At 44.1% G+C, this 26,005-nt stretch overlaps 1 protein-coding gene across 2 annotated transcripts in view; it reads right to left on the bottom strand.

The window, feature by feature from the left end:
• CACNA1B (calcium voltage-gated channel subunit alpha1 B) overlaps positions 1-26,005 on the bottom strand; it is a 299,175-nt gene that overhangs the window by 46,591 nt on the left and 226,579 nt on the right. For both annotated transcript variants that reach the window (XM_068656842.1, XM_068656844.1), the window contains 12 exons: positions 25,559-25,773; positions 23,520-23,640; positions 20,180-20,309; positions 19,144-19,203; positions 17,719-17,825; positions 9,677-9,773; positions 7,560-7,720; positions 6,332-6,469; positions 5,249-5,450; positions 3,531-3,695; positions 2,651-2,761; positions 2,406-2,489 (listed from right to left, as the gene is read on the bottom strand). In XM_068656842.1, coding sequence (XP_068512943.1) covers positions 2,406-2,489; positions 2,651-2,761; positions 3,531-3,695; positions 5,249-5,450; positions 6,332-6,469; positions 7,560-7,720; positions 9,677-9,773; positions 17,719-17,825; positions 19,144-19,203; positions 20,180-20,309; positions 23,520-23,640; positions 25,559-25,773 — 1,591 coding nt within the window. The remainder of the gene's footprint in view (positions 1-2,405; positions 2,490-2,650; positions 2,762-3,530; positions 3,696-5,248; positions 5,451-6,331; positions 6,470-7,559; positions 7,721-9,676; positions 9,774-17,718; positions 17,826-19,143; positions 19,204-20,179; positions 20,310-23,519; positions 23,641-25,558; positions 25,774-26,005) is intronic.

Genomic DNA, 26,005 nt, shown 5'->3' with positions numbered 1-26,005 from the left:
ACACCATGAGGCTCTGGATGAAGCAAATGCCCTGTGACAGTCTGCAAGCTGCAATTATTTTCTGCCGTTAACAGTTGTGGTATGAACGCAGTCTCTGGGGCACTGCTGCAAATTCTCCCTTGAGTAGTGAAGCAGCGAGTCAATGCATCACCTTTAAGCCAAGTAAGCTACTTCCTAACGCCTCTTTGGCACGATGCGCACGATGTGCTTGAACTCTCAGCCCATCACCCCGTCTGGAGGATCAGAGATGGATGCAGGCAGCTTAAAAATAATACACCAGTGGCTGCAAAAGCCATCCGGTATGTGTGAGTGTGCTGCTGCAAGCAGGCACAGGCTGGAGGGAGATCAGAGGAACGCCATATGAAAGAAGTTTTGAAAAACAGCTCTAGCAAGTAGGCAGGGAGGACCTCTAGGTACTCTGCAGGGGAAAGTGCATGGGCAGGAGACACGGTGGCTACGCAGAAATGCTGCAGAAAGGGAAGATTTAGTGAATGTGCAGCTCAAATTGGTCTGTGGATTGAGAGAGAGAACCAAGAGGTAAGGAGCTGGAGTGGCAATGGGCAACACATGGGTTTGATATGAAAGAGATGTCTGTGAGCAACTTCGTGCTGGATGCACTGCCAGAGCAGGCTGAACTCCAGCAGGCAGTCTTCCCCAACGTTTGGCTTGATGGGTCTAGTTAGTCAAACCAAAAGACTCTCAATTATTACCTGGAAAGATAAGAGGAAAGTGTATAGATACTTGGGAGCTTGCTGTAATGGATTTTGCTGCCTGTTTTAGAGAGAATTCGTGCTGCTCTCCAAAGGCATCCCTGCACTGCTGCACTATCTGATGCTGGAAGCCAGAGGAAGCACTGCAGAGCAGAGGTTGATGCAGCAAGGTGGGAATCAGGTGGGTCTCTGAGAGCACATTTAGCGTCAGCTAAAAGACCAGGGGAAGGTGAGGAACCTCTAACTATGCACTAACTCTTACTCTTTCTCTTCCTGAAGGAGCATTTACCAGACCTGGAGACCACAGGCTCCCGTAACAATGGCGAGTTCCCTATGCTGGTAACACTGGCAGAAGGATGGTGTGAAAAGAAGCCTCAGTCCATGTTTGTGGCTGACTTGCAAACATTTCCATAGATTTTCACACAAAGGCAAAGGTTTGAGTGCCTAAACCTGGCAAGAAAGCCCGTCCCAAGGCAGAGGGAATGGAGGCAAGCATTCAGTGCCTGCCACAGCAGAACAAATCTCCTGACGCACATGGAGGTGGTAGCCAGACGTTGTGCTTGAGCTGAGTGACTCTACCCTGGCTGTAGGCTGTCCACTAAGAGCAAAAGGCAATGCAAACTCTACAAGATTCATCAACTGTTAAACACCATTTGCACAGGGAGTAAAAGTTGGCTTTTTCTGCATTTTTTTTTGTATCAAGGAGGTTAGATAATGTATTTTGTTAGCAGTTGTAATAATGTTCTTTAGCACCAGCTGAATGTCCTGTAAAGAAGTCTGGGGAACATAGTGCTTAGCACACATAAAAGAGGTCTATAAGCAAATCCTGGGGACTGAGAAGAAAAAATTATGGTAAAGTTCAAATCCATTACATACAGATACAGCATCATCAGCTAAAACATGCATTGGGAAAGGAAAGGAGCACATTTTTAAATTGGATAATTTCAGGCTGTCAAGGCTTGAGTCATTTGCTGCCCTTATGGAAAAATCCTCTAGAATTTAATGGTACATTTGTGCACTTAATGTAATCTCCAGGAGTCATTAGCAGGGAGAGAGCAGACATGGGAAGGGTGGCCAATGAATCCTGTGGTATAGTTTTGTTTTTATTTAATTAATAATTGCCCTGCAAAACTTTTGTGCACAGCACAGAAACTGTGTTCCCCCAGTGCAGACTGCACAAGCTGGTGAATTTCTGGTTGCTTTTATGTTCCCATTCTCTCTTCTCTTATCACCTTTGCCCTGTCCCATAGTCAAGATGGGCTGGGAGAGACAGACGAGATGCTGGTGTGCGTGTGTGCCCTGCGAAGCACCACATGCTACAAGCCAGCAGTCTTCATTAGATTCCTTTTGATATTGTCTCTCTATTACATTCAACAGGATTTTTCCATTAATAAGCAAAAAATGGCTCAGGGTCGGAGCCTTTTCCTGAAGGAGAAATAGAGCCTGCTTCCTGGCAGAGTCACCAGCACTGTTGTTCTCATCAGAGCTTTTGGCACGAGAGGCTTTGGGGCAGCCAGCAGTGCTCGTCTCTGTGGAAAGAGCAGAGCTGATGGAAACAGGCTGCCAGGGCACCCAGGGACCCTGTCACACTGTGGGTCCCCGAGGCAGCAAGAGGGCTGGTGGGGAAAAGGTGCAATGTCTCGACAGGGTACAGCTTTGTTGGTAAATGAAGCAAATTATGCAAACTGTACTTACCGCAATCTCTGTTACTAAAATATCAGTAATACTTCCCAACACTGTTACAAAATCAAAGACATTCCAGGCATCTCGGAAATAATTCTGCCAAATGAGAACACAAAGGGGATAGAGGGATCCAGGGGTTATTATCTCTTTGCAAGACGTTTTTTTTTGTTTGTTTGTTTGCTTGTTTTTAAATGTACATCATGAAATAGAAGCATTTCACGTAGAAACAGTTGAAAATAAATGAGGAAGGCACATACCAGCACACCAAAGGCAATGATCTTCAGCACACATTCCATTGAAAACATGGACGTAAACACAATATTCAGGCATTTCAACATTTCTTCATACGCTTCTGGAGCATCATAGAACTAAACCAGGATGGAAGAAAGGATGTTACTGAAAGATCCTTTATGATGGCAGAGTAAAACCTTCCTGGCTGTATCGCAAGGTTCCTGCCTATTCTAGTGCCAGGTTCAGTACTTGCTTTAAAAGCAAGACTTTGGGTAGGAACAAGAAGACTTTGGGTATGCATGCCAGGCCAGAATCACAGCATTGACTACAGCTGGGGTTACCCCCGGGACTGGGATCCTGCTGCTCTGTACATCTCCCTGCAAGCACGTCATGGACCAGAGGGGAGGAAGGGTGTTTTCCAAAACCAGAGAACAAGTGCAGAACTGTGTTTAATTCCAGCAGACCCTAAGAAGGTGGTGACCACTTGATTGTGAAATACTCTAAGCTAGACAACGGTTAGGAGGGGAGATAATCTGCAATAACCAGACACCCACATCTTGTACTTCTACGGACTGTGGATCTTGTCCCCAAAGCCTGACACAAACTTGAGCAATCTCCCTGGCACAGCTGGATTTAGAGCACACCCAGGGAGCGAACCTGCTCTGTGCAGGAAGCACGGGCTGAGTCCAGTTCCCACTCACAGGGTCTGATCACAACCAAACCACCTCCCTCTGGGGAGGGAAGAAATCCCCCATGGCCTCTAAAACCAACATGAGGAAGATCAGAAGTGGAGATCAGAAGTGGCAATATTCCTGCCAAAACCCCCAGATGAGAGCACAAAACCTCCACAGCAAACACCGTATTTTCTAGCCCGAAATTGCAAAGATTCAGTAACAGCCCACTAACCTTCATCATGAGAACAATAGTATTGAGAGCAATCATGACCATGATAAAGTACTCAAAGGGAGGGGACACCACAAATTTCCACATCTTGTACTGAAAAGATTGCTTGTTCTGAGGCATGTAGCGGGTCAGCGGCTTGGCACTTATGGCGAAGTCTATGCAGGCCCTCTACAAAACAGAAATGGGATGAGAAGAATACAAAAAAAGGGCTGACAGTCTCCATCAGTCAGGTTATTGCTGGGAGTGGAGCACGTAGTAGAGGATGACATTTCTAAGCCTTTCCGACACACGATGCAAGTACTGAATACTACTGTGAAATGCAGCACACCAGCCCCAAACTGTGATCACTCCCGGACACTCATGGAAATCCCAAACCTCACAGCATTCCTGTAGCCTCCCGCAACCCTGTTCACCACCCGGTGGATCCCAATCCCTTCCTGCTTAAGGAAATAAGTTTTAAATTCATGGGCTTGCTTCAGAAAACAATCTGCCTGACACAGAATTCCAGAAACTGGAGGACTGGTGAAGATGCTGTGTTTAAAACAAAAGTATAGTGAAGCTCAGGTGTGTCCTCACACACAGAAAAACCTCTCCACCTAATAATTTCTATGAAATGTGAACTGAACTCAATCAGTAAATTACCCAAAAAGAATTACAGGCTCTACTCTCAAAGATACCCTTGGCAAATTCTGTTCACATTTTTTTAAGTAGAAAAGTGCTTTAAAATTTATTTCTACCCACAGGAAGCTTTGATTCTGGAACATTTTCTCATCTTGGATTGAGATAAAAATTCAAAATCTCAAATTTTGTCATACTGCAAATCTCAAGACGAAAACTTTCTTCCCAGCTGAAAAAAATGCGGGTAAATTATCTCAAAATATTCTACTTTATTTTGGACTTTTTGTTTAAACAGACAAATAATTGAAACACTGAGTAACTGATTAAAAGTCAACTCTTTTAATCAAAAATCAAGCTTTAGTTTCAAAATGAACAAAGAGAGATTTTTTTTCTGCACAACAGGTAGTTGAAGCCAAATGACCCCAGACAAAGGATTTTGCAAATGCTAAAATTTTGCCTGGGTTCTTGAGGAAACTGGATATGTCTGTGGAAGAACGATAGATGGATGCTGTTAACTACAGAGATACCACGTCCAATTCAGGAGGTCCCTAAGCTGAAAATGGTTGCATTTGCTACAGTGTTAAACAAAAGCATTGTGCTTACTTGCCCCATTCTTATGCTCTTCTTAAGGAATCTCCTTTTGGCTGCTGGCAGGAGGATGCTGTCTCAGCCAGGCAAAAAAAAAGCCTGGTGAGAGCAGCTTTCCACTGGGGAGCAGCAGCAACTGCATTTCACTTTGATTTCTGACGAGCAGCCCCTCTCACACCAAGCACTTCTGCCTCCTTTTGCACATGCGTGCCTGAGCTAACACGCAACGCTATCTCCACTTGGAAGTGGAGGTGTGATCCAGAGGGATATGGGTACTGCTTAGCTCAAGGGCAGCAGCTGGGGACTCTCCCTGGTTTTGTTTCAATGCAAAATATGAAAATTTCCAAGAGGCTTGGTGCCTATTCTCTAGGCCCTACATTCAGCACATCATACCAGACTTTCTGAAGCCCTTCCTGCTGCAGGAGAGATGAGGAGTGAACTCCCCTCAGTGTTGAGGAGCTCTGGACCCCCAGGTGCTTACACCCACAGTGGCTCAATTCATAAGACGTGGGTACCTCGTTTTTCTCTAGGCTGCATTCTGACATCACTTTATCTCCTTGCTCTTGGAAGGTGATGATGATTAACGCCACAAAGATGTTCACAAAGAAAAAAGGGAAGACAACAAAATACACCACGTAAAAGATAGACATTTCCATTCGGTAGCCAGGGCTGGGACCCTGTTCCTCGTAGGTAGCATCCACTGAATGCTTCAATACACTGCAAGCAAGCGCAGAGAGAGAAGAAATGTCAGTGGAATCAGTGAGAAGCACCAATGACACCCCTACAGTCGCTCGCTGGCCTTCACTCGCACAGAGGGTTTTCCCACATATGCTCAGGTCAAATTCATTCCCATCTTAGTGGCTGGGAAGAAGTTCTCCTTGAGGATATTTTAGGGAAACCTTCTCTGTTTTCACCATTCTGATGAATGATTGCCATCTGTTACGTACAGATCCACATATCCAAGTGAGGGGGAGAGGATACCGTTAGATCTGGCTTCTCTTCTGCTCTGGTCAATATGAATAAAATATGGGTGGGAAAAGAAAGGTACTGATGATCTCTGAATATCCAGGGGAACAGCGGGGGTTTGGAAAGGACATGCTGATACTCTAAGTTTTATTCTCTATTTTATTAAATAACTGAATGTGGAGGACGAGGAAGTCCTGCCATGGAGACACCCCAGCCATGAACTGCAGTCCCAGCAGAAACGCCTGCCAAAATAAAGTCATATGCTGAACAGTCTGGAGGCTCAAATACCCAGTATACTTTCAGCATAGGTCACAATACTTTTTCCCTTAATTTTCTTATATTTCCATTACAAATTTTACACTCAAGAAAGGTGCACAAAGCTAGGAGACAGGAGCAAGCAGGCTAGTCAGCACTGAAAGCCTCCTCGGCATCAGTGTGCAAGCTCAGAGGAGCACCAAGAAAAAGGCAAGATGCTGCCCGCTGACTCACCCACGAATGACAAAAGGGGAAGTCAAACCTTGGCTGATAAAACTGTTCCTATTCCACAGGTCACCTGCCCTTGACGTGTCCCTCAGCATGGAAAGCTGCTGCTACCCCTGCAGCACCTGACCCCGCCAGCCCCACGTACTCACGTTGGCCACCCTTCTCCCGTGGAGACGGTGAAAAGCGTCAGCAGAGCCCACAGCACGTTGTCGTAGTGGAACTCGTACTTTTTCCATTCCCTGGGCTGTGCCTCCACCTCATTTTTTTCATAGTCAAGGTACTGACCCCTAGGAACAACAGAGGTTCAGACCAAAAGGGAGAGTTAAACCAAAACAGCCACATGCTATGGCTCAACGAGACCCTGCTGTACTGGGGTACAGCACAGCAGGGTCTGACCACGCGCAGCCCCTAGGTTTGTAGATTCATCAAATGGTTTGGGTTGGAAGGGACCTTAAATATCATCTGGTTCCAAGCACTTCCCACCAGGCCAGGCTGCCCAAAGATAGGGAACACAAGCAAAGTTTAGGGGAGCCTCAGGAACTGGGTCTGACGTTTAGAAATTAAATAAATGTCATCAAGACATTCATTTGCTGGACAAAGCTGACAGCTAACGGCATGCTGGCCCCAAGCTGTCTGACTTTACAGAAAACTCTACTGTTTGATGGGGAGTGGCCTCTGGTTCCTACCTGAAGGCTGTGTATAACTTCAGAATTGGTCCTGCTTTGAGAGACAGGAGCTTGGACCTGGTATCTGGAGAGTTCTTCACCACCCTACATTCTTCTATAATTTCACACTTTTCTGCAGTGCATTAGCTCTATTGCAAGGCAGAGCTGCAGTGAGAGCAGTCATGCTGCTGCCCCACGCTGCAGGGACACCAAGGGGAGATGGATGGACGGACAGACAGGCAGCCCCAGGCAGTGCTGAGGATGCAGTTTGGGTGACAAGGAAAAAGGCAAGTGAGGAAGCCACCTGCTGCGGGGAGCAGCACACCTCCACAGTCTGCTGCCAAGGACAAAGCATGATAGGGCTCTTAAGATATTCAAATGCAGTCCTTTTTTCTAGCTAATTAGGAGTTCCTTAACTTCCTACTGACTCACTTTTGATTATTTATTCATTCTGTTTTCTTAATTTGCACAAGCTGTGAGAAAACAGGCAGCAGGTAGAAAGAGGAGTCATGCCACCCCTCCCAAGGTGTGCTTTACCTTCAATTCACACCCAGCTCTTGCTGGGAGAAGGAGCTTTCTCCCCTGTATCGTTCATGCATTCAAGTAACCATTCACTAGATCACCACCACCAGGAATGGTGAAGGTATTAAAACAACAGCTACTGGTGCCAGAGGAACCTCAGGCTCCCTCCACAGCCCCTGCCCAGCCATACCTGCAGTCCTTCTCCAGCTCCTTCGACTCATCAGTGCAGTAGAAGAATCTGCCTTTGAAGAGCTGCACAGCAATGACGGCAAAAATGAACATGAAGAGCATGTAGACTATGAGGATGTTGAGGACATTCTTCAGGGAATTCACCACGCAGTCAAAGACGGCCTGGGGATGGGAACAAGGTTAGGGGGCTGCGAGGAAGGCAGAGGGCATTACCCGGCACCTAGCATCTACCTGCACGTGGGAGTAGTTACCCAACACATAACCCACGTGTGGTTTCATTGACTTGCACAGCACATGTTTGGTGCATGCTCGCTGTGGGAAATAATTCTGGCTTCCTACAGCTCCTGCTTTCTTGGTGGGTTTGGTGTGCCACCGAATTCTCTGGTGCTGCCCGTAAAATTCATCAAGACAGAGAAATATTAGTCCTAAGCAAATATTCCCATGACCAATTATGAAATGAAAAATTTACTTGTGTTTAATTTATTCACAGTGAATAGGGAAAAACCTCATCAAATATGTTCCTCATTGACTGTTATTTGAACTGTTTGAATAATAAGAAAAATACACCAGATGCAAAACAATCAAATGCTTTGAACAATATTTCTTTCTAATGAAGTGTCTACCAAAATCAAGTGTGAATAATCTAGTCAGCATATGTCACTTCTGAACTCCTCACGAATAACTTCTCAAATACATTTATTATTTAGTTATTAGTCACTGATTCACTGTTACAAGTAATTTGCAGTTTAATTTTAGTCCGCGAAGTCTGTCATAATAGAAATGGAGCTGTGGTACTGCCTAAGCACAGGGTTTGTACAATAGTGTTTCTGTTTCTCTGAATGGCAGTGAATAATTCCCAGAATTACACTCCTGATGCAACCCAGAAACCCAAAATTAAAACACTGGAAGCATCTCTAATCACCCTATTAATCTTGCTGATTGTTGCATACAAGATCATATCCAGGAAAAAAAAAAGAAAAAGTATTTTGAACACAAACCATGTGAATATGACTTCTGCTTCATAGAGATTTCTGAATTCTTCTTTAGAAATGGTAAAATTACTCCGTAAAATGACTTGAAAATAAGGAAGGCATTCAATAAAAAGCAAACGTCGTGTTCTGCAATAAGGCAGAGCTGCTGTCGACTGTTGCACAACCCAAGAACTGTGCATTTCAGATTTCTAAACAAATAAAGACCATTTTCTACATTGTTCAACATTACTCTTCCTTATCTTGTGAGGTAAATTTAGTACGCATAAAAATGCATGAAATGAAAATTAGTTAGGCATGAATTGCGGGTAAGGACAAAGGCAAATCTGTATAATAAGTAACCCTGATTTTTACGTAGCATTATGTGAAAAGAGGAATTGTCAGACTTCGCTTCACCACTGCACCAGCACCCTTTGCTTCTCCCCTATCTCCCACAGAAAGGAGCCTGAAAGCGCTGCTGACACACGAAGACGTTCTATAACAGAGCTCCAAAACTCAGAAATGATTACATTTTGTAACTCCTTCCACCCTCTGCTTCCAGGGCTGGCTCTATCTCAAAGCGTTCCTGAAATGGTGCTGAATAAGTAACCACAGGCCATTACATTTATTTTACTTTGTCACTTAGCATTCTAGAGATGAAAGGGTCCTGCTATAAGCCCCCGCGCTATATATTCTTTAATAGAAAAGATGAACAGATTAAAACTCCTCATACAGCAATGACATTTCTCCTTAGAAAGGCTGTGGAAAATCTTGCAATATTCATATTAAGCTCTGTAGTGAAAGTCAAAGATTCCAAAGCCTATTTTCTCATGTATCATTTGTAGGAGCATCACATGTACAAACTGTAATTTAATTTATTTGCTTTTTTTTTTTCTTTCTTTTTTGGGGACTTTGATTTCTTAATGTGGATTTGCAATAATTCATAAAATTGCATACAATGTTTGCAAAAGAAACAAGTGTTTGACATTTGCTAAACATCTGCACGGCTATTTTTACAAATCTGGCAAAGAGATTAATTGCAACAAAATAAAAGGAACAGAAATAACTTGGATGAAGTTTACCCCATCAGCTTCCATTTGGATCAGTTGCCAACCTCCAGAGAAAGAAATATTTGAGGTTATTCTCTAACCTTTAGTTTTGGCAGCCGTTTAATGGTCTTCAGTGGTCTTAGGACCCGCAGAACTCGCAGCGACTTGATTGTGTTGATGTCCTTGCCTTTGGTTCCTCTGCAAGGTATAGAGGGTACAAGAAAACAGAAAGAATAGTTTGGACCTTAGGCCATGAAGAAAAACACCTGGAGAGAACCAGTTTTCTCACAGGTGTGGGTGCCAGCCTCACCACGGATGCCGAGTACTAGCCAGGACCACAGATGAGCGCCCACCTGGGACGCGTTCGCCACCACGCAGAAGGGACGCTTGGGCAGGACATGGACCTTGCCCTTTGAGCCCCTCGGGCTCTCCAGCCACAGCTCATTTCCCTGAGTGTCCCCAGGGAACCAGAGGCCTCTTTACCCACCCAGGCAAGAGCCACGGCCGGGGCAGCCACGCACATGGGCTGAAGGCACTGGGGGAGGAGGCTCAGTGCGTCCACCCCAGCCACGGGCAGGAGAAGGAAGAAGGTCACACGTGGCACCCATCCTGCCCCAGGCACCTCGATGAGACAGGAGGATGTTTCTCTGTGCTTCTTGCACTTCTCCGGCAGGGAAGTGGTGTCTGGACAGGCAGGCAGTGACCGGAGGGAACCGGAGCCCTTGGGAGAGGGGCAGCGCTCTGTGTGCCCATACCCTCGTCCTCAGGTCTCTTTTGGAAGACATGCTACCAAACCCATGCTGGACCATGTAATATGATGGCATATTACATGCCTGGAGCAGTGCTAGGACAACTTCCCACTTACGCATGCAGATGCTGTAAGTCACATTTTGTTTTTAGTTTGTGTGTGTGCAAGACATGAGACCATTCCTCTCGTTTCCATTAAAAAGGTTTAGGGAAGGACAGAGTTCCTTTCCTCGTGCACTTCCAAAATAAATGAAAAATAATTATTCCCCAACACACACCAAGACACAGTCACATCGTCTTCCAATCCAACAGCAAAACAATGGCATTCCCCTTCATTTAGTATGAAGTGAAAAATGGGATGGAAATCTTTAACAGCAATTTATTCATGACCATAGACTGGGTCTGAGACTCTACTGGAGTAACACGGGTGGGAATGGATAACATGTTGAGCAGATGTTGATATACCTATCCTACACTCTTTGGTTTGCTAAATAAAGTTTCTTTTCTCCAACAAGAAAGCAATAAAAACACAAACAACCCTAGAGACCCATAAGAGGTATGTGCTGGGAGCGGGCTGAAAGCTCCCCCAGCCCCTGTTAGCAGCCAGCTCTCTGTGCTGTGCTAAAAGAGAAGCCCCGAGAGGGGAAGAAACAACCTGATTTAATTCCTGACCGACCTCTTTGAGCCCTGGAACGTGGCTTTTTGTGATTTATCTGCTTACAGAAGACTAACAACTCAATGCTAAGACTGTTTTAATCAGTACAAATACTGGACTGGAATCTGCAACCTACAAACATGCATTCCTGTCTCATGTCCAGACTCTTTTTCCAATTATCAGTAACTGCTGCTGCCCTGAAATGCAATTGGAAGTGAGACACAGGGAGTTTTTGAGGACCATAGGATACATCCCAATGACCTATATGTTGAACACAAGCTTCCTTGGCAGAACAGAAATGGAGTAGAGGAGGAGCAGGAGGGACCTTTACCTCTCGTCCCCCTGCCTGGTCTTTCAGGGGTGCTTTAGGGCCATTTTCAGCAGCTGCAGATGGAAGGTGCCTGCTCGCATGCCTGCAAGTCCAGTTGGTTGTACTAATACAGACTTACAGGACTGGTTTAACTATGCAGAACCATTATATAGAGCAGAAGTGGAAACAGGTCAGCAGGGAGGAGACAGCACCTGGTCACCCAGCCCATGGCCATCACCTTGGCTGCTCCCTGTCCCCCTGGAAGGCCAAGAAAATTGATCCGGGCACTCTGTGTGGTCCAAGACTTGGGGTTTTACTGGGTGAAGAAGGCAGAGCAGAAGGGGGTGAAGAAGTAGGGTCTGGGGGATGCAGGAGTGAGAGAAAAGCAAAGGTGAGAGGGTTGAGGGACATGTGGTTGGGGTAGCAGGAGAAAACAAAGGCATTAAGTAGAAGGAAAGGGCACCTTGGCTCAGACATATAGTAAATTCTTGATCATTTATGGCCATGTTTCTGGTTTGCAGATACCCTCACAGCTCGGATTAGCAGCACAGCCACTTGCAGGTATCACTTGAACTAATAAGCTTTGACAGCCTGCATCTGGTTCCAGGCAGACACACACAGTTTCTGCACTGTGTCTTCTAGTACTCTTGATTCCAGGAGGTCTAAAAACCTCTTTGCTATGCTACCGTGCATTTGTGTTAAATAGCAATTGTACCAGTCAGGCCTGCTGGAGGTGGAGTTTGGGATGGGAACAGTGATGCTTCTTGGCTCTGAAGGGACAGCTGAGGTCTTAGAGGGCTTGCCCCAAGCCTGGAGCAGTAACCTCTGTAGATTTAACAGTGCAGGAAGGTTAATCCAACCTTCTGGGGACTAGTGAATAGATGGAGCAGAGTAAATCCTGCTATATGACAGAGGAAGCTGCTTTTCCCTTGCCCAGGGAGGCGTGCAGACTGCACCGAGAGCTGGGAGGTGGGAGGAAGACAGCTCCAGTCCCAGGAAATTCCTTCTGCCTCAATGAAGAACACTAAGAATTTTCTTTTCTTTTTTTTTTTTTTTTTCCTTCTTCTTCTTTCAGGCACATAAGCAAATAAAGAGCATGAGCTGATTAAATGTTAATGGGATTTATGATCTAAGTCATATAGAGGATCCTGAAAAATCCTCTAAGAGTCTTGCTATAAGAGAAAGCTCTTCTGAAGAACTGGGACTTTGAACCAGAGCAATGCAAACTGCACTTTGATGAAATGCAATTTTTGCAACTATTTCAGCCTGTCAAATAAAAGCTTAAGAATTGGTTTTGGTGTTTGTAAGAGACCCCTCTGTCACTATTGTTTTTTTTACACCCCTCTAGTACAAAGCCAGTATCCTAAAATAAAAGGTCCAGATGGAACTAAGACTCAGTCAAAAGCTGCATACGAGCACACGTTGACCAGAGCAGTCCCAGCTGCATATTTCATACCACAAAAATAAATTGATGTGGAAGGAAAAGATTCTGCCCTTAGGTGAACAGCAGAATAACAACTAGCGAATTCAGAAGATCTACAGAAGAGCAAGCAGGAGAAGGACAGACAGCAAACAGAACCCCAGTGACTGGAAGAAAAAAAAAAAAAAAGAAAAACATTACATTGGGTCAATTCAGGTTGCATTAGGCTGCTTCAGTCTTTCCTGGGGCAGTTTACAGCTCAGTTATTTAAAACATTAAAAATATTTAAAAAGCTTTGTGTGGCCTTTTCCCCTTTAATAAATAAACGATCCTTTAAAAAATTAATTGCTCTATAAAGCGGAAGCTTCTTGTTTCTGTTGCTCTTGCGAGCAGCTCTGATTTCACGCACAGGGGCCTCTCAGAGCCACACCATCAAATATTCAGAGCAGGGTGGAGCCACCGCCTCCTGCAGCTGCCTGAACTCCCCAGGCAGAGCAAATTCCTCCAGCGATGGCAAACAAGGGCACCCAGCCCTGCCCCGGCACAAAGCTGCCTTCTCCCAAGGGGCCCAAGGAGCCGGAGCCCTAGGCAGAAGACAGAAAGGAGTACCCAATATCTTGGATCTCAAAAGCCTTTTTCTTTGCATCTTTTCCATCTCATCTCTCGGTGGGCTGCTGCAGAGGAGCCCACCCCAGCTCCTGCCCTGCAGGGGCTGCTGCGTGGCACCACCACGTCCCATCTGGGCCACCAACCCAGCAGCCACCTCCTGTAGGTGGCAAAGCCCTGCTTCTCCTACCTCCTCCTAAGAATCATCCCTGCCACCTTCCCAGCAGCTCTCCTGCTTTGTTTCCACACCAGGGGCTGACAGCTAGGGCTGGGTCACGTTGCCCACCCTGCACAAAGCCAAGCCTGAAACCTACAGCACTAGCACAGTTTAGACCACCGAGCCTCTAAATGAGAATAATTTCACTTCTTTAAAACTAGTTATTAAGATTTTTGTGAGCTGCAACTCACGCATATAGCTACTAAATCATTCCCTCAAATCTTTTTTGGTGCAAATACATCTGTTTATCATAGCTGCTGAATTTCTGGTCAAATGCAACACTTGTCACCTGGCTTTCTAGTCTGCTTTTCTCCTCTGGGTAAAGGAAATTGGAATGAATGAGAACTGTTGAGGAAAACTACATTTCACTGAATAATGTGACAAAGGAGTCGATGTAATGGGTGTAACATGGTTCATTTCCACAGTGGCAAGTGTGTGTACACATATTTGACAGGCATAACAGTGCAGCAAGATACAGGAATAACATATTACCCCATGAAACTCCTAGAGAGAGATTCCAGCAAGAAGAAGACAAAGAAAGAGCAGAGTCAATGACAAACATAAGGCTATACAGTGCACCCCATGCACCTGCAGACACGTGCTGGCAGAGAATCCCATCCCATCCCGCACCCACCAGCTCAGTGTTCATAAAAATCAACAAGTGAGGAAGCAACAGACTGGCTATACAGCATGTACCCACACATCCCCCCGCAGAGCATCAGCCCTTCTACTGACAAGCAGGCAGGGCAAATGTGCCTTCACCCTACTGACACTTCGGGAGGTAATAACTTTGGTTGCTTGGCAAATGCCGTTTCATTTTTCTAAGAAATAGTGTGAAATTCTATGCATCTCAACATAGAAAAGCATCTCAACACCTTTCTGGTGTTGAAAATGTAGAACTGCAATCTCTTTGCTCCTATTCATCAGCTATTCCTATGGAACAAATGGAATTTACACCTGGGGCTGGTAAATTTTGATGACAAATTTACTTGCTTGCTTTAAGCTCTTCTATTTCCCTAAAGACTACAATACGCCTGTATTTTTGTGGAATGTTCATCTGCAGAAAAGGAAAGGTATTTCCCTTTGAAATGCATTGCTAAATGGAGGACATTATTTTATCATCATCATCAGTATTAGTAATCTTTCTAGCATCTCACTGGGGATCTTGCTTTCAAAGTTGTTTGAACTACAGTCAAGCACAGAAGAGCTTCTAGAGCTGCAGGCAGAAGGCAGGCTGCTTTGAAAGGCTGAGATTAATGTTATGTACCTTGCAGCAGTCAGATACCAACCCATACGGCTAAACAAACAGGCTGTTGGGGTATTCCAGATGGAAGGGTTTCAGGGAGGTCTGTTTTCCCTAGGTTTTCAGGGACACATCTGTTCATCAGGAAGGTAAACCACACCACCTTTACTGGACAGCCACCAGGTCAAGAACGTGCACGAGTTAAGTCACACGGACTGAGTGGCAATCACATATTCTTGCAAACAGAAACTACTCACAGCCACATTAAATACATTTTTACAGTAACAGGTGATGAGTGACAGGACTCTAGTATTTGCTATCAAAAAAAAAACACTAACCAATGGAGATTACCCTTTTTTTTTTCTCCAAAAGCTCATTTTCAGGATTATCAAAATTCAGCAGGGTCAGTGCATCTATCTGGCTTAACCAAACAATGCAGTTGAGCTAAGGACATGACTATCTACCCCACTCTTATCTGTACAGCCTGAGACTTGTTAGTATTCATAACTGGAGTGGTGGGAACAGAGAGCAAGTCATCTCCTACGAATGACTGGATTTCCTGCTTTCAGATTAGACAAGAGATACCACGAGGATTCTCTGAATTGGATGTCAACACTTGCTGCCAGCTGAAGTATGGGCACGCAGCAGCAGTTAGAATCATAATAAGAAATTCAAAATTTTCCGAGCCTCAGAAATAGGTTTGACTCACTTTAATCTGTGAGATAGTAAATAGGCAGACAGGTTTTATTCATTCCCTTCTGTAAATCCCTGCTCAATAATTGCTCAAAGAGCATGTAAAATAGAAACAGCTTGGGGCATGCTATTATGAAGCACAGTCAGGGGATGTACAAGTAATTTATTTAGAGGCTGATGAGGGGCTGTTAGATATTCATGGCCCAACGTGAGCAATGGGAAACCTGAGCACAAAACAACTCAGAAGGATTAAAAATTATTAATTTTAATCAATAACTTGTCCAAAAGAAAATTTTGTTTAAAGAGAAGATGTTTTAGATGCAAGCCCCAATGTTTGCTCTTGCAGAACAAAGCTGCTCTGAAGGGTTTACCTACTGCCCCTTCCCCAGTCTGTCTTCAAGGTTTGAATTCCTAATGGCAAAAGGGAAATTTTCAGTGAATCACAGACTGGAGCAATAATGCTTTGCACACTAATACTTGTGACTAATGTAATTTGACTTTTATCTCTCTCTTCAGCCTTTACATCTCAAAACAGATTTCCTTTACAACAGAGCACTCAGCCTCTCTGAAAGCTGATTTCTAATGAATAGTGACAAAGTCTCCAAAGAGGGAGGGCAGCCTCCCTTTGAAAAGCTTGCGTTGGGCATGACTGGCTCCCAGATCAAAACAATTCTTCAGCACAGGACTAGGCACAGAAAGCCTGTCTCTATTCAAAAATTTGCCACTGTCACCTCCACTAAAGGACAGCAAACGCTGCACACCTTGATCATCTAATCAGATACAGGAAGGCTCTGGTCACAGCTGATAAAAAATACAAGCACAGAATTGAAGAATTTGTGCATTCTTCAGGTGTACTTTCTCTAATCCATCTTTAATCCATCCTCCTTGGAAAAAGTGGCACGGAAGAGGTGATGTTCCTCAACTGGCTCAAAAACCATACCAGCAATTCCATCTCCTGCTCATCTGTTCCTTGGCAGGAGTCAAAGCAGCTGAAATATTTTTTACCCAGCATTTGTTAAGAAGAATAAAAGATCTAAAACAAAAATCTCACAGCCATCATGTGAAAGGGACTTTGGCATCTCAGAAAATAAATTAAAAAAAAAAAATCCTGAGAAAAAATCCAGGCCAACATTACCAGAGAGACCCTGGTAACATTTTTTTTCGTTGGTAGTGACATGAAAGCACGTAGGAAGAGCAGCAGATACGGCCATCTGCCTAAATATTGCCATCAGTCTAAAGTACTCAAGACACGCTTTCACAGTTTCCTGACAAAGGTGAATGCTTTTTCTCATTAGCAAGTAAAACACTGCTAATTTCTTCATCTTCATTAATCATCATGTCAACAAACAGGTGAGTAGATTTTGGGCACGGGCTGCTAAACATTCACTGTAATTACTCAACACTAATTTAGCAGAAGATTAAACTGGCCAAGTCCCGAAGCCTGTTTCCAGGTCAAGTCCTAGAATTCCTCAGGAACATTTATGCGCTATGATTACTCCATGGCCCAGAACTACAGGGAGGAAATGTCTTTCCTCGGTCCTACTTTGAGCTCACAAATTTGGAGGAACCTGCATTGCTCTTCTTCTGGCCTGCTCTGAGAAAAAAAATGTTCAAACTGAAAGCTAATCTTCATTTTGTAAAAATGAATCATCTATGTATGTTGCTCAAAACCCTTTACAACATTAAGGAACCCCATGGAGCATTATTTAATGTCCTAAATAGAGAGCAGTGATTGAGGGAGCAATTAGCCTTAAAGTGAAACTCTGTGGAAATGCAAATACACTGAATGAGAGAGGAGGAGGAGAAATACCAAAGGTATATGAATCAGAAACATTCATGATGCTAGAAAAAATGTTCTGTAAACAGTTCACAGAGCTATCAGCTCAGTTCATCAATTGTTTTTCCATAGTAAGAACAATTTTAAATAGAATTGCCTGAAGACAGAAGACTGCCACAAACGGTTATAATGCTTCCTTGAAAAGAAGTTGGCCAGAAGGTCACAAAAATCTTGGCTCAACGTTTGAATGAACAGCAGACAGACTCACCCTAAAGCTGGGAGAATTTTCAAGAGATTCTACAACATGAATTTAGAGCTTTTTTCCCCCAGCTCTAAGATGATGAAAGGTAAAAATTGAACATTTTGCTGAGAAATGGAGCCACAAATACTACACTTCAACTAGCTCTGCGCTGTGATCCTGCCTCCCTTGCAGCTTATTTCCTAGAAATTGGGGTGTTAAGAAAGATGTACTTACGAGAAGGCAAATGCCACCAAGGCCCCACTGACCACAATGAAGTCCAGGATATTCCACAGGTCACGGAAATAGGAGCCTGGGTGCAGTAACAGCCCCAAGTCAATCATCTGCAGGGGAAACACATCAGAAGAAGGTTTTTTTTGGGGGGGTGGAAAAAAAAAAAAAAAGTGTTAAACCAGTGTTACTGAGGTACAGGAAGCATCCTCGATCAAATGACCCTTCACAAACCCTTCTTCAGTGTTCAACCAGCAGGGCAACACTGAGGTACTATGTGTCTCTTTAGGCACAAAGAGCTTTAGCAAAGCCAAAGCTGAAGCCAATAAAATGTAACCAAAAGCATGACAGAAAAAAGCACTATCTGCTATAGAGGGTTCTTTGCGCAGACTTGCATTAGTTTATGGGAACAGCCATCTGCGCGTCAAGCATCGAAATAGTTTAAGTTTATTCTACCTCAATCCCACCAGATTTGTAGTAATTAACACTTGGAATAGGATATTACATAATAAAACTCAAAGAGAGAACGGAAGACCCACAGCCAAATGCGGCAAAGAAAAACGCCCACTCTGGAGCAGTCGCTGAGGCTGCTGCTCAGCGCACGGCCTCGCTCGCTTCTGTACACGGCTGAGTCTTCCTTGTAATGCTGCTAAGGATCTTCTAAAAATCGAGCCTGAAAGTGCTTGCCAGAGATTTGATCAGCTTTCTGAGAGTTCTGCAACTGCCCACGTAAAGTTGCTTTTCTCAGATAGCTTCAAATCCTTCCATTGAGCAAACGAGAGAATCTGTTTTTGCTTTTTAAAATCATTTACTTTAAATATTTTTTATTCTGCATCTCTTTTGCATCTTGCTCTGACAGTAAAAAAATAACTCCATCTTTACACATAGAATAAATTTTGTTAAATTTGTTAGAATTACACTTTCTGTCAAGTTACTGCCCCACATTTTCAGCTAAGCCCATCAACTCTGCTAAGCAAAGTACAAAGATGAATGCTCAACTTTTTAAAAAATGGTAAACCAAGCATCAGCCGTAATTAGTGTTCCTGATCGGCATCAAAGGAAAAGGGAAGAAGCAGACATGTCTCAGTAAGGTCTATCAGCTCCTGTGTCCTGAGCCACGCACAGACGTTTCTGCATCACGCACCCACATTTCATAGCCTCTTACACAACCACAGCTACTAAAGATATCCTTATTTTCCTGCATGAAATGTGAGACTGGAAAAAATTAGGAAGGCAGCTACAGAGAAGCATCTGTTGTGCATTGGCTACTTTTGAGTGCTGTTCCTGATTTAAAGCTTTTTCATCACCAACACCTCCCAGGCACCCCAGGAAGCTCTGCCGTGCTCCACCCTCTTTCTGCAGGTTCCCAGAAATAGATGAGCGTGGATCTGACAGGGGACACAAACACTTCTTTTTTGGAAAAATTCCTACCTTGATCACCATCTCGAAGGTAAAGACACCCGTAAATATATAATCCAAGTATTTCAGAGCCTAAATTGGAAAGAGAAATGAGTATTAGACCACACACTGAAATGATCTGCACATGAGAAAAGTGTAAAATGTTTCTTCTAGCAATAGTCTTCTTGCCCCAGTGTCAGTGGATAAATGTCATCCCATGGGAGGCTGTCAAATAGTTTAGGCACACACTTGAATCATCTAATTTAAACACCAACATTTTTCCCAGTCCTTTCTAGACTGCACAAAGTCTGCCCATGGGCCGCTTCAGTACACCTGCATACATGGCAGGACTAATAAGGCAAAGTGGGTATTGGAAATCAGAATATTCCAGTATCTTTTTCCTAGAGAGCTTATTTGCCGGCATCTGTGTAGCAGTATGGGGTTTTCTGCTGTAACTGATGATAGCATTATTAAAAACATCGCGAATGTAAGAGTGATAAAATCCTTTTGTTAAAGCTCATTGCACAGTTATTAAGGATGAGGAAGAAAGATAGCTTGTAGATACTTCGGCTCATTACTGCTATCAGGATTCCTCAGTCCTCCTCTGGAAACAGCTCATACTGACCAGATTCAGAGCTGGCTACATACCACAGCTACCCACATTGAAATGATCCAAAATTAGGCAACTGCACAATGCAATTTCTGTACTTAACTTCCAGCTCTGCACACCCTCAGGTGTCCACCTAATGGCCCGATGTCCTCCTGTGGTTGTGCTTGAGACCAGACACCCAGCTATCTGCTGCACGGACCAGTGCTACCGGGTGGCGGGCACCCACCTGAAAGGTGGCACACTCCTTCTTATAACATGAAGTGAGTTTGGCTCGATACACACAGATGAATAGATTTTCTACTTATCCTAGATCATTATTATAGATTGTAGGTTCGCCCCCAGATCACCCACTCGCCAGTGCACCGTGCTCTCCTCGTGAGATGAGGATGGATGTGCCACGTGTGTAACCGCTGGCAGAAGCAGAACAACTTTGTTCTGGCCATGCCGTGCAGCACTCACATCATTCCTCGGTGACTCAGCTTGGACAGGGTCTTCTGCAGCCAGGGCAATGCTGCTGAGGGCTATCACTATGAGGATGACCATCTCGAAGTAGCGCAGGTTGACAATGTAGTGGAACAGACGCCGAATCCTGCAAACAAAAGCACGTGGGAGGACTTCTGCAGGTGCTGAAAAGGCAAGCACTGCAGCAGTACAGAAGATTGGCAGAAGGACAATGTTCAACAGGAATATCACCTTTAGGATTGCCAGTACAATAATGGTAAGAAAATAAAAATCAGGATTAATGGCTTTAATCTCAGGTTTGCATCAGATCTGCGGTGAGGTTTAAGGCAAGACATTTGACATATCTGCACTGGTCTCTGCCCCTTCCACAAAGCAACGACATGTGTCTGTCACACGACATTGAGAGCTTTGAGTATTCGGACTCTGTTCTACAAATTATACTTACATGCCCCTTAAACCTATTCACTCTGAGCTCACAGGCAGAAGTCCTGTGAGTTCAGAACTAGTTTTGAAATCCTTACAGTATCAAATAGTCCCTTTGAAATTGATATATGCTATGTACTTTGAGACTCTTAGCAGAAACTGGCTTTGTATCTATGACTATTATTTCTAGTAAGCTCTCTTCCCAAGTACCTCTGACTGCACTTTATTCTAAGCCATTCTTTATAAGCTGGACAAATACTTTACAGTAGTATATTTGATTACTTTAACCTAATATTTTGCTTCACAAATTGTATTCAACAAAAGTGACAAATGCTTCATTTTCTAAGCAATGCAAAACTATTCATAAATTTCAGCTAATAGCTCTCTATCTGAACACAGTTCACAAATATTTCACTGCAAACACGGAGATATTTGCATTGTCAGATGAAAAAAGGACTTAGGTTCTGCCCCAGAATCAAATTATATGTGTAACTAACCAACAACCTTGTTATCTGAGAATGTAATTCAGTTACTATATTGCATTTTCTCTAGCCAAATACCTGAACAGTTGGATTAAATTTCAATTTTCACATCTACTTATATATTCTTTTTCTCTGGATTACTAATGGACGCAGAATGAAAAAGAGCTACAAATACCAAGGAAACAGATTTGGTATGAAACAACATGAAGAAAAGCACTTTTGTTGTTGCCTTAGTTTTGGTTATCCACCTGACTGTAGAGGTTTATCATCTATGTGCTCTGTGAATCCCTAGAAATGAAAAGCAACATTTTCAACAGCGTTTGTAACTGTAAATCATGCATCAAACTCAATTCAGCGAAGAAATAACAAGTGCCTATTTTGAGATCTTCATCATTTGTAACAAGCAATGAGAAGCGGAAGCATTAGTAAACTGCCAGTGGTGCTTGAGAAATCATATTAATGCTTGTGTGTTTTAAGAGGGTGGGTGGCACTTTGAAAGGAATACATTTTGTTAATGTTTCCCACAGCTGTTTTTGCCCATTAGCAGCACCCGGGTCGTGCATCCTCAGTGGAGTTTGGAGAGGAGATATTTAGAAATAGATGTGGTGAAAAACTTAGCAACAAGGTTTCATGAGAAAGCAGAAAGACCTCTCTCGAGAAGTTAGCACCAGCCACAACACCTGAGGGGATACAGTTGGGTCTGCACCTTGCCCAGAAAAAGAGAAACAAAATTTTGACATCCTTAGAGTTTGGACTTTCTGTTATCATTTCCCTTTGGCTCTGTGTTATAACACCCCTCCTCCAGTCAACTGTTTTTTTCAATGGCCATTTACTATTTACATTACACATTTACATTGTGTGGAGGTGCTGGAGAAACAGGCAAGAAAATTCAACTACCACCAAATCCTGATGATGAGGCTCAGGACAAGATGCAAAAAGACAAGCACGTGTACAAAATGACAAAGCCTCACTGGGCTTGGGGCCACCTAGCTTCCTGTTGTCAGTGCTCCCTACAGCAACCTTTTTGCAATAACACTCATTTTTAGCTGTCACGTCACAACAAAAAGACTTGAGTTACCAAACAATGGGGAAATACTGTTTCCTTATGCAACCAGATGTGGCCCAAGCTCCATAACTCAAGACTGCTGCAGAAAGTTTAATTTTCTATTACACCGTGGGTCGGTTCATTTCCTTTGGAGATTAGATTTTCAGCAGTTTGGGGTCACTCTCCCTCATATAACATCTGGCATTAACAGAGAGCCTCCAGCTTCCCTTGCTGACAAACTCTGCCTGCCCACACACTCATAGCTGTAGCATCCTGAAGCACATAGGGCTGTAGCCTGAATTACGTTGTAGGCACTTGCATTTAAAGAAGGGATTCATTCAGCCTGCTGTGCAGGGGTGCCAGACCACAGCCCCCACCCCACCACAGACGCATTTCTGATGTCAAAGATGAGTGCACTGAGCAGCCCCAGTTTTACTCTGCTGACTGCACAGGCAGCCAGGACATCACAGCCCCCAGCAGGAGATGGCAGGGAGCCAGCCTCAATTCCCTTGAGTCCAGGTGCCAAAGGAAGGACCTGAATCCACCTCAGGAACCTGAGTGAGCACAGGACAGCCTCAGAGAACATCTAGGACCAGCAACACATCTATCTCGGCCAGAGAGAAATGATCATGTCTGCTCCTAGCAGATATCTGGGCTGGCAGAAGTTTCAGACACCCTCTGCTGCCCTAAGTTACTGCTTTAAGTGACTCACAGGCCTTTATGCTACAATTATTATAGCCCCTGCTGCACTCGTCTAGTCCTGTAGCCCTTCAAAGCAACACATTCTCTATTTACAGGCTTTGAGTACAAAGCTCCCCATGAGGCAGAGATGCCTGAAGCAGAAGAAATGCTGTAATCTCAACATACCCCACAAGCCGTACTCTCAGCCTTAGCAAATGAAAAATATTCACGCATTCCCAGAAGTTCAAAGTTAGCAGTGATGCCAGGGTGCTAAGACAGAAAGCGCATGAATTTCAGCTGAGGATCCTGCAAGGATTTGCTGCCATCAAAACCACCCCATAGCCTGCTCCTCCAGGTAACCTCTTCTCCCAGTGGTGCCCCATGTCCCCCCCTTTGGCAGGCACATTTCCTTCAGTGATCTGTAACTGAACACAGAATTGTCCCCCTGACCATCAGCAGGGCAGTTAGGAAGGGACTGCCTAAACCATCTCTTCCCCATACTGCCAATTTATTCCCCTAGAAAAGCTGAGCTGAACAGCAGCATCTGGTCTGCAGCCTACATAAGCTTTTATTTTTTATAAGCTTTTTTGTCTTTCCGAAGTGTTTGATAGGCAGAGATGAAGATCAAGCTAATGATATTTGTCTGAATACCCATGCCTGAAGTACACGTAACCGATGAGCAGCATTATAGAGTCAAAGGACTTACGGGTTTGTAGGACTTAGGATGAACATGGAACTGTAAGGCAAGATTGGTTTAGGCCCGTTTTTTGTCAAGTCATCAACGTCCTTCTTCTCCTCTGTTTTACTTTCAAACTCAACGTTGTTCACTGAAATGCGAATTCAAGGAAACAGAAACAAGAGAGTTAAAAATGCATCTCCACTCTTCACAGAGCAGGCTGCCTGCAACAGCTGGATATGCAAACAATGCAGCTGGGATAGAAAACAGCCTTTGAATATGTTGATTAAATGTGATGAACAATCATTTGATTATTATCACAGCTATTTACTACAGTATGATATACGCTGCAATTATACTCCTTAACCGCTGCACTGATGAGCAATATATCAGAAATGGCCAGGAAATGAAGATGCCCAGTGGAGACAAAGAAACCTTGCATTTATTTGTACAAGATCTGCCAACTGGGGATGGAATTCCTTTCCAAATATCATAAACCACTAGGGAGAGAAGATCGGCTAGGGATCCTTGGAAAGAAAAAAAGACAGTAAATCTAACCAACCCCATAATTCTGAATCTTTTCCTATGGACCAGCAGCAGAATTGGTTTGGGAACATGTAAAAATGCAAATTCATAGATGAGCTTTAATAATTCTCAGACTAAGACTGTTGAACCTTCCAGCATTAGGAGCAGAGGCTTGGAAAGGACTTCTTGGACCACCCAGCTCCATGCCTGCATAGTGTACCCCAGTTTTGGCAGAGCTCCCCATGTACAAAAGGTGTCAAGCTTCATCTCACAACAGATTTTTAACTTACAGGATCCCATTTCAGAAGATTGTTCTGAATCTCAGTCCCAGAAGGTTAGAAACACATCCTATAATTTCCATTATAAGTTTACTTGCAGTGGGTTTATAAGTTAATTTACTTAAGATAATGCTCAATATATGAACTAGAAGACATTTTATGCTGCAAATTCTTTTCTTAGACAGATAGATACACTTGTCTATTAATTCACAGGACCTAGCATCCCAAACCCCCACCCACTTATAATCTGTTGGATGAAGGTTTTTTATTACTTTTTATTTTGTTTTGCAACAAAATGACATTTCATTGCGTGTGAGTGACATGTTCAATAATTCCTTACTGTATCTCAAGCCAGATACACAGGAAATGGCCAGGAAAGAGAGAGTCTGATAAATTGTGATTGATGGGAACTCAGCGCTGCAACTGAGTAAAATTACCATCTAAGAAGAAAAGAAAAAAGAAAAAAGACAGGCAAGTCTTGTGTAACTGACAATGCTGTGGAAAATCACGCAGAGAAACCATTAGCTCTCGGCTGTGCCCCTTGAAAGAAGAGTCCTGACAGCCCACAACCTAAGGTGGACCTCCTGAATTTCACACTGTGCCTCTCCTTAAGAGGAGAGATTTTAAAATTATGCAGCCTGCGAGCACCCAAAGCAGCAGGGTCGCACAACAGGCATTGTGAAGCTTGCACAGCCATGAAGGACCTGCTGTTCCATGGTCAGGCCACACAATAAACCAAGAAGACCAAATTCAGTCTGTGGGCTCTAACACAACACCATTGCCTCCCTTGTCCCTTGCCTGAGACCAGCCAGGCCCCTGGGGCACCAGAAGAACCCCAGCAGAGCACTGGTGCACTAGAAGCTTGCAGCATGGCAGCAGAGGAACACAGAGGACCCAACCCTGTGCTCACAGCAAGGTCTGCTGGAAGAAGTTGCTTATTTTGCTGCACAGCTCTCAGTTACTGCACTTTGTGGTCCTGCTTGCTCTTTATTCTCTCTGATCTCCAGCTGACCCGTGAGGGTCACGCATAACATGGGTGTGCTCTGGGTGAACCATCCGCAGGAAACCTTGAGATGTTCTCCAGAGCCACCAGGTGACCCTTAGACCTGTTTTAGACCCATAGAGCCTGTTTTAACACCAACATCTCCCATCCTACTACAAGGATGCTGGTGGCCAGTACAGACCATCGCCCACTGTGCGCAGGTAGCGCCTTGGACAAATAACTCTTCTCTGGCAATTTCAGAGCAAGCGGACAAAGGCACTCACTTGGTATGACAGTGGTTTCTCCCGGCGGGGCAGTGATGGTCACGGGGATGTTCACAGTGGTGGTTTTGTCCAGAGGTGGCTGAATCATGCGCGTCACGTTCTTCTGGTTGTCGGCATCTTCTGGCTGCTCCGGCACTTTCTGCAGGTAGGTGCTGGGAAGGGTGTGCACGGGGACGCTCACGCTTCCACTAGCCTCGATCTCACACTGGTTCTCCCTAAGGCAGAAAAGCAGATTTGAATAAATATGGCCTGACAAAAGCCCATAGAACATATGCTGCAGCTCTTGGTAGATTTTGCTCGACTGTTTTCTACATGGAAGTGCTTTGCAGAAAACTCACACACTGTAGGAAAACTTACTGAAAGCACAGTATGCGACTTTTACCTCCGAGAGCTTCTGAACCAACACCCAAACACAACATTAAGAGGAACTGTGTCACTGAAAGTAAC

The sequence above is a fragment of the Anas acuta genome, chromosome 20, assembly GCF_963932015.1.
Source record: "Anas acuta chromosome 20, bAnaAcu1.1, whole genome shotgun sequence".
In the NCBI taxonomy this organism is placed as follows: Eukaryota; Metazoa; Chordata; class Aves; order Anseriformes; family Anatidae; genus Anas; species Anas acuta.
The sequence above is the reverse complement of the archived record's forward strand: the minus strand, read 5'-3'. Positions and strand labels throughout refer to the sequence as shown.